This window comes from Thamnophis sirtalis, unplaced genomic scaffold, assembly GCF_051295495.1.
Source record: "Thamnophis sirtalis isolate CommonGarterSnake01/CBP01778 unplaced genomic scaffold, rThaSir2_p1.2 scaffold_4, whole genome shotgun sequence".
In the NCBI taxonomy this organism is placed as follows: Eukaryota; Metazoa; Chordata; class Lepidosauria; order Squamata; family Natricidae; genus Thamnophis; species Thamnophis sirtalis.
In genome coordinates this window covers 91,019,647-91,032,884 of record NW_028261384.1, presented here as the reverse complement: position 1 = coordinate 91,032,884, position 13,238 = coordinate 91,019,647, and the positions used below count along the sequence as shown (strand labels likewise).

The 13,238-nt window shown below is 38.3% G+C and overlaps 1 protein-coding gene across 1 annotated transcript in view; it reads right to left on the bottom strand.

The window, feature by feature from the left end:
• Positions 1-6,726: 6,726 nt before the first annotated feature.
• ADAM11 (ADAM metallopeptidase domain 11) overlaps positions 6,727-13,238 on the bottom strand; it is a 91,534-nt gene continuing 85,022 nt past the window's right edge. Inside the window, exons 25-27 of the mRNA XM_014076414.2 lie at positions 12,997-13,111; positions 12,014-12,104; positions 6,727-8,888 (exon numbers count right to left, since the gene is read on the bottom strand). Of these exons, the coding sequence (XP_013931889.2) occupies positions 8,843-8,888; positions 12,014-12,104; positions 12,997-13,111 (252 nt within the window). The 3' untranslated portion in view covers positions 6,727-8,842. The remainder of the gene's footprint in view (positions 8,889-12,013; positions 12,105-12,996; positions 13,112-13,238) is intronic.

Sequence of the window (13,238 nt, the reverse complement as noted above, 5' to 3'; positions counted from 1 at the left end):
TCCACACAAAAGGCAACTCCTCTTGGAATCAAGTAAGTTGAGAACGTAAAAAAAAATCATTGAAACTTCTACATTTTCAAATTCTACATTTAGAATTTTTATTCTAATTTTAAAGTTATTACTGAATAATTAGATCATTTATTTTTCCCATATTTCTCCAAACTAATGTACCTAGTCAGCCAAATGCAAAGTTGTCCCCTCTCAAAAAACATACAAATACTTGTGGGGATTTGTACATTTCTTTATAGAAAAATAATTTTAAAAGAGCAACTTAGAACAAAAAGCAGTTCTTTGAATTTACACTTTCCTCTCCTTTGAAATTTCCCTAAGATATGTCTACTATTAAATTTTCCAGCCTCTTATTGAGAGGGATTCATATGAATGAAGATCCTAAAGAGCTGCAGCAGAACAGTAGAAACCCCAAAGAGTAGAACAGTGTTGTCTTGCACTTATGAGTTCCACAAATCCAAAGATTATTTCTAGAAAAGTTTTCACTCATATGAATACTATTAGTAATGTGAAATGGTATAGTTAGGATAACATGATGAACATTATAGTCAGGTTGAGTAATTTTGATTTGACTCACTTCCTATTTTTTTCTGTTTGGTCTGTCTTATTTCTGTAATAGTTTTTCCACCCCTGTTTCACTCAATGTGCTCTTTCTGCTAATACATGTACATTTAACATGAACACAATTGTTCAATTTATAAGCTATTATAGATTTTTGTAAAAGTGCAGATTTTGATGCATCACTGCATATCATTTTGTATTCCAAGTTGGGAGATGCAAATCTGAAGTGAATAAATTCAATCTTCCAATCCTACTCCTCGACCGGCCTAGAATTTCTTTTTTTATTGTTATCAAGTAAAAAGCAATATAGTAATTGTATATTAATATGACATTACTTCTCCATTTTTTCTTTACTTATTAAAAACAGGGGAATTGATTTTTTGGGGTGGGGGCTGTAGCATGTGAAAGAGAAGTTTTCTGTTTCTTGTACTTGAGATCCCCACTTTCATATGATTTAAAGTATGGAGGGAGTGAGTAGAAGAGCCATTTGGTACTTTGTCTGCAAATATTGGAAAGGGATATTTTCAGAGAAGCCTCTGCAACTGATTATTAGCAATGCTAAGATGCTAATTTATACTTAATAAAGCTGTAATACGCTAAATATTTAAACTTACCACTTCCTCTTTAGTTTTATAAATGAGGAAGCATGGGAAAGTGTTACATGGCACAGCTGTGCTTATATTTTCCTGCTTGCCCAAAATACCTGTTTATAATCTCACACATCTGCGAGACATTAAAGACACTTAATGCCAACAACCAGCTAATCAAAGTAATATGATCTCACAAGTTAATATAAAGCTGTTCTTAAGCAAATTTTAACATTTTAGAATACTAAGATATGATGATATTGGGATTTTCACTTCTTTGCAATGCTTTAAAAATAGTATTGTCAAGCCTATTCCTTCCTGTCCAATTGATAAAGTAAGATATTTTAATCAATTATCACTAAAAAGGACCTCAATTTCCTATCAAAACAAAGGAAACTACAAGGTTGTCATCTACCATATCCTACAGCATGAATTGGCCCTCTTATGTTGCCATGGTATAAGTATAATCTTTGTTGTCATTGTACTTAAATACAACAAAATTAGTTTTAACCTCACTGGTGCAAAATTATAACAGAAACGAAAAAAGAAAGAAAAAGAAAAAAAAACTAGAGTGTGCATGGAGTGATTGTGATTGTATTTAAAAGTCTCACAGCCCAAGGATAGAAACTATCTTTAAACCTGTCTGTTCGGCTAGCTATACTTTGATGTCTTCTGCCTGATGGTAGAAGTAGAAAGAGACAGTAGGGGGAACAGAATTGTTGCCTGTCCTCACATACTCAATCTAAGTTCAAGATGGGCAGCTATATACATATTTTAAATAAACAAATGCATACTATGTTAGGGATCCTACCAAATGAGAAGCTTGCAGAGAATTTTCTTGCAGAACTGGATTGGAGCATTATCAAATGCTTAGATAGGGTTCCAATCTACATTTTCAGGCAAGCTCAATGCTTGCTAATGGTAATTTGCCCAAAATTTTGCAATTTTCTTTAAGAAACATCTTGGACCAAGCATAGTGGTCATAATCAATCAAATCTCAAAGAGTTTATAGATTATTCTGTGAGCAGTTCTGAACCTACATCTATTCATATTATATGTTGAGAAAATTTTAAGACTTTCCCAATTTTTTGAGAACTGAGGCTCACTTTATTCCTGAGAAACTTAAAAGATGACATTTTCAAAGAATCCTCCCTCTTGTACCACTGTTTGAATTATTAATGTGGACATGCTTCTTCACTGGAAGGCGGCAAACCCAAGGAGAAAAGTGACAGGACTCATTGAAGGTGGAAATTCTGCTTCAGTGGCACTTGGGGGGGCAGAGAACACAGTCACTTCAAATGTAACATTTTGAAAAGGCACAAAAACCAGCAATGTGTAATTCTAGAACAGGGATGTCAAATCTGCATTGTCACATTGTTGTCACATGATTTATCACAACTTTTTTCCCCTTCGCTAAAACGGGGGTGGGCGTTTGACACTCTTGATCTAAAAGCTATTCCAAAGAAAAGTGTGCTGGGGGGGGGGGAGGAGAGGTGTCCTGGCAGAATCCAAACTATAGTTATTTTAAGAAATGCTGAGGGTCAAAATAGATGTGACAGTTGAGCAGGGCTCTCTTGATTTGTAATTCTTATCATTGTTTAGACCTGAAATGAAACAATCTGAGTTTAATCCCAGTTTACTGTGTATACCTAAATGGATATGTAACACCTCTGTAGAATCTGCTTGTTGGGAACTTTCCTGCAACCTATCCTGGGAAAAGAATTTCTTTGATAAGCCCATTAGGAACGTTCCATGGTGACGGTGGGATAGCCTTCATTTAGGAAGAAAAGCTTTTGACCCAAGAGATGAAGTATCATCTAATCCTGCCCTCTGCTAGTATAGGAGATCTACTATGATCCAAAGGGGACTTCAAAGTTTTGGTTTAAAATATCTACTTGAAAAAGAGTTAGCACCTTCTGAGATGGGCTGGTTTTATGCTGAATAGCTGGTCCATGAAATGTACCATCTATTCAGTATGGTGGGCTTTCTCCTACTAAGGGAAAAGGGAGGAAACAAAATTCTTATAATCCATCTGTGTTTCCTTGGTTCTCAAACTTTTTAAAACAAAACACCTGTCAGCAAAAACCTGCTGTGCTATTGAGGTACAGCCTCCTAGCCATTTTCCTTACTGTATTGAAATATTACTAAGAGAATTTACTAAAAGAAATCATATCTCATCACATACAACACTTAAAAAGAATGATCAAGTCAGTGGTGGGTTCCAAATACAGTGGTGGGTTCCGGTAAAGTGCAACAGGGCCCGATGTCCACCACATGAATGCGTGCAGCACACGCGCATGTGTACTTACCGCCTGCGATGCTTCAGCTGCTTGGCGGAGCATTGCGCAGGCGCCGTACGCTCCGTGTGCATGTGAAAGCCCCAAAGAGCTCAAATACCGGTAAGGAGCGCAGGTGGATGGGTGGGCTCTCCAGAGCACTGTACCAGAACAGTACCCAGTACTCCCAGCAGACACCGGTACACCCGTACCAGGCGTATCAATCGTAACCCACCACTGGACCAAGTACATGTTGTGTGGGAGATAGAATTCCCCACCCTTTTTTTTTAAAATTTAGCAATTGCTATTAACATTTCTTCTTATGCCACTCTGAATTATTTCATCTGTTTCGTTTAGCATATAGTTACTTTCCATATATACCTAATTGTTGCAAAAGACTAAAAATGAATTTAAAAGCTGCTTCCTAGAATACAGAAATTTCCTGGTAGAGAACAGGGATACTGGGGCAGGGGGAGGAGGAGGAGGAGTCTTTAAAATAACAGTTTTATGAATGATTGGCTTCTGGTTGACTGGTCACTCCACTTCTAAGGATTGTGTATATTGTGTACCTAATACATAAAAAGCATGTAGCTTATATAATGGCTTTTGCAAATCTCTACTGAGAAAAAAAATATTCACAGATTCCCTTTCAAAAAGAAAGCTTAATTCCAGTTTTGGAACTCAGAAGCTGGGATAATTCCTCTCCATTCGTGCTGATGGAAAACAAATGTTTAAAACAAAAGAAATAAAATGGGGATGAGCTAGAATAGATCAACCATAAACAAATCAAAAGTGTCCATTCTCACTTTTGGCAGGAGGATTCTGATACACATGCAAAACTTGTGATATTAGATCCGCCCTCAATCCCTGACCAAGAAGCCACTTGCTGCATTTTGTTATGAGCTGTCACTATTCCCAACACTTTTTTGCCACTGTGGCACAATTAGCCATCACATTCAAAACAGAAAATATAACCTTTGGAAGTGGGGGAGCGGAGGGCAAAGGTAATAGGTCTGGTCCATTTAGAGTACTACCTTAGCATACTATCATCATGTCTATTATTGTCCCTTAAATCAAGAATGGCATGCTCTTGCATTTATGCTGGTAGAGTCAGCATGATAGAAAGGCTTATAGCTCAAACTTTTAGGAACAAAAATATGACAGTAAGGGGCTTGGATTTAATTAATGAATACATGTCATTTCTTCACTCCCAGTAATTTTATAAGCATTAGCCATGAATGCACAATTCCCTGATTTGAAATCATAGCAAAATTTTAGCAGAAGCCAAACATATCCCAAATATCCACTTTTGCTCAAACTACTTCATGGGAAGGAACAGGCTTGCATGTCTTCCAAGTGGCATCTTCCAGAAGCTGAAGAGTGTTGTTATACCCCTGAGTTGCGTGTAGTATTTTGGTGGTTCCAGCATGGTACATTCCTTGATGGGATTAGTAAAGTGAGGCACACATGAAGACCTGCACAGGTAGAAGAAATGCTGTTTTGGGGTTCTCTTTTTCCCCAGACAATGTAGGAAGGAGAGGAAAAGGTGCATCTGACAAGATATAAAAGAGCAGGAGTCCTTCATGAAGATCTTTTTCCATACAGTGAAGCAGAGCAATGTGGTACCCCTTCAAAGGAGAGCTTCATTCCTGCCCTTGTCTATCCAGGAAGCAATGGAAGACTTGGTAGATTAGGGTGTTGATTATTTGCTGGCCAGGAAAAGGAAAAGGAAGAAGGCGCTGTTACCTTCTTTTCCACCCTATGGTGAGAATACTGACCCAGAAGCACAAAGATCAAGCTATGATTTGGGGCTAAGCCCCTCCAGACCTGTAACACAGAAGGAAGGGTTTTTTTTAAGGTCAGAGTAGTAAGAGGAATGCAAGATGGTGCATGGGGGAGGATAGGGGAGAGGATGGGGCTGTTGTAATGATTCCCTACTGGTTAAAAGAGCCAGATGAATATCCCTTTACTCATTTTCTTGTGAGCCCACTAAATCCAAAGCAAAACCTAGAATTGGTGCTGTAGATCAGTGGGGTTTTTTTTTTAGCCTTGAAGACTTTAACATATGTGGACTTCAACTCCTAGAGTTCCCCACTGAGTATTGTTGGCTGGTGAATTCTGGAAATTGAAGTTCATTTATCTTAAAGTTTCCAGGGGAGAAAAGCACAACTATAGATGATGAAAAAGGATGTTTTGGAACACTATTGGCAGCTGCATCATTAGAAGCTTAGTTGTTGTTGTCCTCAAAACTGTGCCACTGCTTTATAACAACCCAACCCAACAAAAGCAGTCTTTTATTATGAATACCAATATGGTGTTAGTTAACCCACTGTTTTCCCAGTGTAGAAGCAAAATAGACATTGCCCACTTTATATTTTGAAAAACATACATGATTTCTCTTTTTACTATATTATTATTATTAAGCCAGACATATAGCAGCCATTTCAAAACTTCAAGTTTCTAGAAATTGTACAGTTGCAAAATTAAACAAATGTAATGGAAACCTCAGGAACCTCAGGAGTCTTTATTTTTTTAAAAATGAGGACCAGGTAGTAAGTTGGATATCCATTGCTAAACGAGGGTAAGGGTCCACATAGGCTGCATTTTGCCTGGATCTTAGGGTCTCTGTTTCCACTCCACCATCAAATTTTAACATTTCACTGGAATTTGGCCTTGAGCCATTTGAAGGGGGGGGGTGGAGTTCCTTGCCAGATGGTGTGCCTGACTGGTGATTTTAGTTTTCTTTTTTCTTATCCTTTCCCATTGTTACATCAAAACCTTCACTGATTAACTGCAGCTTTGTCAGAAAAAAACAAACCGAATTTGTACCAAATTACTTGCTCTGTTTATACAGAATTATTAACAAAAGCTTTTGTGTACTGTAAATAAAATATAAACATTCAAAAAAAAATTCTAACTCAAATTTGCTTCAAAAAGCCAAATATTTCTCAGGATATAAAGAACTCAGCTTATGGTCATCTCTTTTTTCATTGTTATTATTTTACTCTACAGACATTACTAAGATGATGTTCCACAAGCCAGTTACCACTGGTGATACATTTAGGAATGAATTGGTTTATTTAAAAAACACTTTCTGAAACTAACATTTAAATATACTTGATACAAAATTATCCAACTCTTGGTTCCAGACTTTTATTTATTGATTCCATATCTCCCAATATAATTACCACAAATCTCTTTAAATTTGAATCTTATTATTTTTTGGCAGAAGAATGAATTTTGAGTTACTTGAGTTAGTTCAGTTATAGAATGAACAATTGAAATATACTTTGGGAGAAGTTGAAGGATCTTATACAGTGAAAAATTGTTAATTTATGAAAAATAAAAGGAATAATTAATTTTCTATCCTTTCCAACACAAGAGTTAAAAAGATTTATTTAAACATCTAAATGCCTTAGATTCTGTTCTTCATAGGGCTGCATCTTTTTAATACATATTGTATGCATATATTGGGAAAAAATCAATATGTGCAGTTCTTCTTTAAAAAGAAATATATTTATTTCCTAAAATGAACTTCGGAAGATCTACCTTTAATACATGAATATTTTTATTATGGATAATACATGAATACTTTTATTATGTTGTGAAGATTTAGTTCATACTGAAAGGCACTTATTTACTGTATGATACAGTCCATGACTAACAATGGAAACAGAAGTCATATTACCCCAATATAGAATAGGAAGTGGTTTTCAGATGTTTTCTCCTCCAGAAACCTAACTTGGTAGCATGTCAGTAATACAAACCTTTTAATTATATAAGTATCTAGTGTTTAAAGCAATTAAATGTAGATGACAATCTCTTTTGCGACCCCTAATACTCTGGCTCTTTTAAACTTTCAAGGAAGAATAACACCATGAAATAGGAACAAATGCCAAGCAAGCAAGCAACCAAATCATATTCAAGAAAGTAATGCATAATATGCAGAGCAGCAGAAAAGCATGGGTGTATGTCATATAGCATATACTGGGGCAGACTATCTTCCCCAAGTTTTGAATAAGGCCCTGAACTTCAGAAAGGGGAATCTTCCTAAGACAAGATACAAGATCTTAATTTATTAATTAGAATGATAAAGATATAATCAGCCTACATGTAAGCACATCAGAATGGTTTTAGTCAATCTTCTGATGATTTGAGTGATGTTTTTCTCTACTTAGGTAGCTTTTATATGCTCTGTTTCCACATGAAAAATATAAATATTTTGGTCCCCACTTCATAAAGATCCCATTGGGTGAATGTACATAAACCAAAACAAGTAGCCCAAACCTATTAGTGTCATTAATTGGGCCTTTTCTATTCTACAGAACTCAGACTAAATCTATGCAAAATGATTGTTATTGTTATTATTTTCATAATCATAGAATTAATTATGCTATTTAATTCTTTCCCTACTGGCCACTTTTCCATTCAAAATTGGAAATGAGCAGCATGTGCTTCATTGGTAATAGGAAACTCCTAAATTCTAAATACCACTACTTAAACATGTATTTTGAAACTTTAAAGAGCACAGGAAATGTAATTAAACATTTGCACTCCAGGAAGGTTCAACAGCTACGCCGGGCCTTGTGCATCCATTTCAACTTAGCAGCAGATTCATTCAAATATATCTCTTTTCAGATTCCTGGGGGTATTAGTTATACCTCAGGACTGCAACAATTCCGCAACATGGCAAACTCCTAATGTCTTTGAACAATAGATTCCACAGCTGGCTGGGAAATCTAAGAGTTAAAATTAAAACACTCTTGAAGTCTTCAGGTTTTAGAAGGCTGTTTTATAATATAGCTTGATGCTTTATTATTCAGCACCATACCTACCCTCTTTTATAATAGAATGGGTGTGGGCCCAATTAAAGCATACTTCTCCTTGGCAATATAAGTGTATATTATATCGTATACATGTTTAGGTGGTGAGGTCATTGCAGAGATATGTGGAAGTTTTTATGTCTCAAAATCATCACAGTTCACTGCAAACTGTTTCTATTTGCGAAATATCCCACTGTGAGAATGATATAGTAAAATCCTGTGCTAACTTTACCATAAAGTGAAATAAAGGATTATTACTTGGGCCTTAAACTGGAGAAAGATTAATTCCCATCCCTGTCATCCAGTGAGCAGAACGAGGGGTTCATTAAATGGCTGGATAGAACACCTGTGGCCTTTTTACTTATTCACTAGACACCCCCTCACGATAACAACTGAAGAAGTGGAGAATGAGGCTGATACTGATGGATGCATGGACGGGTGAAATTCTCTCTGCCGAGACAGGCCTCCATGAGAGCTCTGGCCCTTCTGCACCAATGATCATTGCAAGCAGCAGGAGCGGGGAGAAGGCGATGAGGAGGATGGGATGGAGGCGGTAGGTGATGGAGAGATGTGCTCAGGAAAGCTGCTACATGCTCTGCTGAGCTGGGCCGTACCTTCCTCTGCGAATGTTCCTTTGCAAGCCGAAGAGAGAAAAGGAAAGAGAGAGGGGGAGCAGGGGTTAGCAGATAACTTCAGCTGTACCTCTTGGCCTGACTGCTTCCAGTCTTCGTGCCACATGCTATGGTTGGTAATGCAAACTAGCTTAACATGCAATTTCTTCTTACCATCCAGGACAACTTTTGTGCAGAGAGATCCAATTACCATCATTCTTGGAGAACTCCATTAGCTCATGTAGCTCCTGTCAGAACTTAAAGGGAGGCTGGAAATATCACAAAGAAGAGCACCTTCATTCCACTCTCCCCTGCAGCACGTTCTCCAAGGCAAGTGGGCCTCACGTTCCTAGTCTGTGTTAGCCTGCATTTCTTCTGGAAACACTACATGACAATGTTGTTTGCTTGCATTAAAGAAAGTTTACTTGTAATTGCATACCAAGAATACCACACGTAGAACTAGAGGGAATGTAGAAGAAGCTGCCAGGGAAAAGGGATTTTCTGCAGGGCAGAGGTGCTCCATTTTCCTTATCCTTCCATTAAGTTCCCTCTGCTACTTTTTTCGTTCCTTGTATCACCTTTCCCAACAGATGATAAAAATAAACCAATGACGAAAGAACTCAAATTTTGCAACCAAAACAACATTCCAAATGCCTGGGGCTCATGTGATTGGGGAAGCAAGAAAAGTTGTTTGTGATTCCAGAATTGTTACAGACCTAAGAAACCAAAGTGATTATTCTGTCTCCGCTACAAATTGAAGGTGCTTTCCTCATCTTCATTCCTCAAACATCTTCTTCCTTCCAGCCTCCCAAACAGTGGTGCTGCGGAATTTATATTCTCTCACCCCTCAGTGCAATAGTGCAAACAGACCAACCCATACAACATGTCATACCAGCAATAAACCCTGCAGGGAAGCAAGAGATCTTGGGTGGGGGGTCCAAGTGGGATACAGTTAACTTTATAGGATGTACCTCCAGCTTTTGTTATGAGCAGAGTACCCAAAGCAGCTTCTCCCACTTCTTACGCATTAAAATATATATTGATATATTGGATAACACTCATATCATCTCCTACCAATAAGCTGAGAATAGTGGAAGTGTAGTTTAAGACTGGATTTTACAAAGCTGCTTTGGGGATAGAATAGATATTTAAGGACGGTTGTTCCCCACTCCACCTCCATGCCAATGTCCCCGTCACCATTAGTATCTGATTCATGCAATCCCGGGTCAGGCGCTCCTTCATTCATGCAAGTGTCAATCCATGCAAAACATAACAGGAAGCCTGGTGTGGATCAGAGAGGAACAATAGCTACCCCCAATCGGTCTGCAGGTCCCTCCATTTCTGTCTCCGTGCCCTGCTTCTCTTTCCCAATCTGAATAGTTTCCCCTGCCAAATAGTTCTTCCCCTCACTAAGCCAACAGTATTAACCCAACCTGATGAACTAAAAACCAAATGGCACTTTTACCCAAGGCAAACAAAAAACCAATTATACACACGCCAAGAATAGAAAAGGTTCTGGCTGAACTTTCAAAAACCAGCAGCATCAATATCTAGGAAACTGGGGGGGGGGGGAGGTGTGGGGTGGAGGGAAAGAAGTAATGAGAACACTTTATGGTCCCCTTCCACTTAATACTTCTCTTATTATGTTCAAGATGGGGAAGAAAGAGAAATCCTGCTTTAACTGTTGTGAGACCAGCAAGCTAGCATCTTAAGAGGAGAAATTATGACAAAATTACAACAATACCAGCCAATCCTTGGAAGTAGATCAGTATGAATTTTTTTCCAGTTCAGTTTACTGTTGCTCTCTCTAATGCCACTAGAAAGTATCCTGAAACTTACCATATATTATTTTTATTAGTGGAAAAACACTACAATGCAATTTTAATACATCACACTTCTGAATTTTTTGTTCCAATATAACATCTTGTGATAATAACTGAAATTTACCACGTTTAAGCAAAAACCATTTTTGTATTTTCCCCACTTCTATCCTCAGATATGTGTAAATATGGACTCTCACCACAAGAGGGTGGCTTTGGCCTGTCTAACAAGCACCATACATGCCTGGAAATACAGCTAAATATTAGTTTGTGTCTCCATAATACTGTACACCTTCTGTCTCTCTTCACCTTTTCCAGACCTATAGCTCAACTTGTCACATTTTCCTATAGCAGCCAATCCTTATTTTGCTGAAATGGATTCAGACTATTGACCAACATCTTATTTGCATATATCTTCCTTTGCCACCCCTCTCTATCCACTGATGGTTCCTTCCAGAGATTCTTAATACCAACTTCAACTTAAAATGCAGCAAAGACTCAATCCATCATCTAAGCCTGCCCCCTGTTTCCAGTCCAGGCATGTAGTCAGACATAGCTAGCTCAAGAATATCCATGCTTTTGCTGTACTATCATAAGAAGGTTTTGCATCATGGAAACAAGCTTGCAAAAACCGTTGTTGTTGCATTACACCTTCAGTACAGATAGTCCTTGACTTACAGTTATAATTGATCCTGAAGTTTCAGCCAGAAATCATTGCATTAGCAACTCAAGGCATTATATGACCAGCTCCGATTTTTTTTCTACTCTTTTTGTATTGGTCATTAAGAGAACGCTGCAGTCATTAAGCAAATGTGGTTGTCACTAAGCAAATCCATTTTCCTCGACTGGTACTTTTTTTGCTGGAAACCAGAAATAAATGCCAGAAACCAGCAAAACAAAAGTCAGAAATTATGGTCATGTGATTGCGGGATAGTGCAAACAAAGGTGAAACAGTTATTGTACATTCAAAACTGAAATCACATGACCACAGAGAGGGGTGCAGCTTTGTAACTTTAAAATGGGTCGTACATAGCTCTGGGGAAGCCCACTGTAACTTCAAATGGTCATTTGAGTGAACAATTGTAAGTCAAGGACTACCTGTGGAATATCTGTATGACTCCACCCTGAAGAGGATCCTCCCCTTCAGCCCAAAACTAAGGTGGGGGTGGATGGGCCATACCTGGGCTCAATTCCCCTTTCCCCAAATTAAGTGCCACTGCAAAAGGCACCTGGAATACATGCAACAGAGAGGAAGTCCTCAAGGCAATCTAGCCCACGGGCACAGCAACTTGAGAAGCACAATATGTGCACGTTGACGCTGCTTACTTAAATCCCCATCCGGTGCCACCAAGAACAATAGCAGCCACCAAGATGGCTCCAGCAATGGAGCCAATAATGATGTTGGTACCACTGGGACCTGTGGAGAAAGAGGGGACAAAAAAAAATGAACAGTATTGTAATTATGTGTGTTCTTCGTATGTAGCACAATGGGCAAAACTTGGCTGTACAACATAAATGTATTATTACAATAAGAACATATAATATAAAACATCTGGAAATCAGAAAAAGGGATTGCTTTTATATAGGAAAATAGGAACAGGAGAATATTAGAACAGTTTCCAAGAAGTAAGGAAGAAGTGAGAAAAGAAGGCTATTCGAACAGTAGATTGACACATCACTCATCTTGCACTATATATTGCAAGTTTCTCCAGTCCTGGAAGATTCTAGCATTCCTTATTCCCTTTTTTAGAAAAATCAGGAAATACCTGGACAGATAAAAGACATGCAGGAATTTATCCAAAATAGAAAATGCCTGAAGGGCAGTGGTGGAATTCAACCAGTTCGCACCTATTCGGGAGAACCAGTTGTAACTTTCTAAGCAGTTTGGAGAACCAGTTGTTGGAAGAAATCTCATTTTGTTTTTTTTCCACTTTACAGGGCTAATCCTGTAAGGAAGGAAGGCAGGAAGGAAACGTTCTGGTGTTGTTTCTAGCCTAATCTTTTTTGCCCTGCTTACAGAAACTGTCTCTCCGGTTAACCCTTATTACATTGTAATAGCTAAGGAGTAGCGCCCATCAACGTGAGTAATGTTGAGTTGGCCATGCCCACCCAGTCATATGACCACAGAGCCCCGCCTACCCAGCTGGTTCATTAGGACAGAGAACCGGTTGTTAAATTATTTGAATCCCACTATTGCTGAAGGGCTTTCAGACAGAATAAGATTTCTGCAAAAAAACTTTTCAACTATTTAATTGATTAATTGAGCGTTCTGCCTCTCTGCAAAGTGTTCTGGGCCTCCCACAACTTACCCTTGTATTTTTCTGTTTCCCCAGTAGGCTTAGGGTCTGGAATAGGATCATAGACACTGCAGTCTTTTCCTGTCCAGTCTGAATAGCAAATGCACTGGCCCTCATTGCTGCAGACCTGTAATTAAGCAAGATGCTTTTTGTGGGGCTCCTCAAACCCATTCCAGTGATCTTTTCCCAGAAACTTTTACGTGTTCATTTCTTTCTTTAGCGGGCACCATTACACAATGAGTTGACAAAAATTA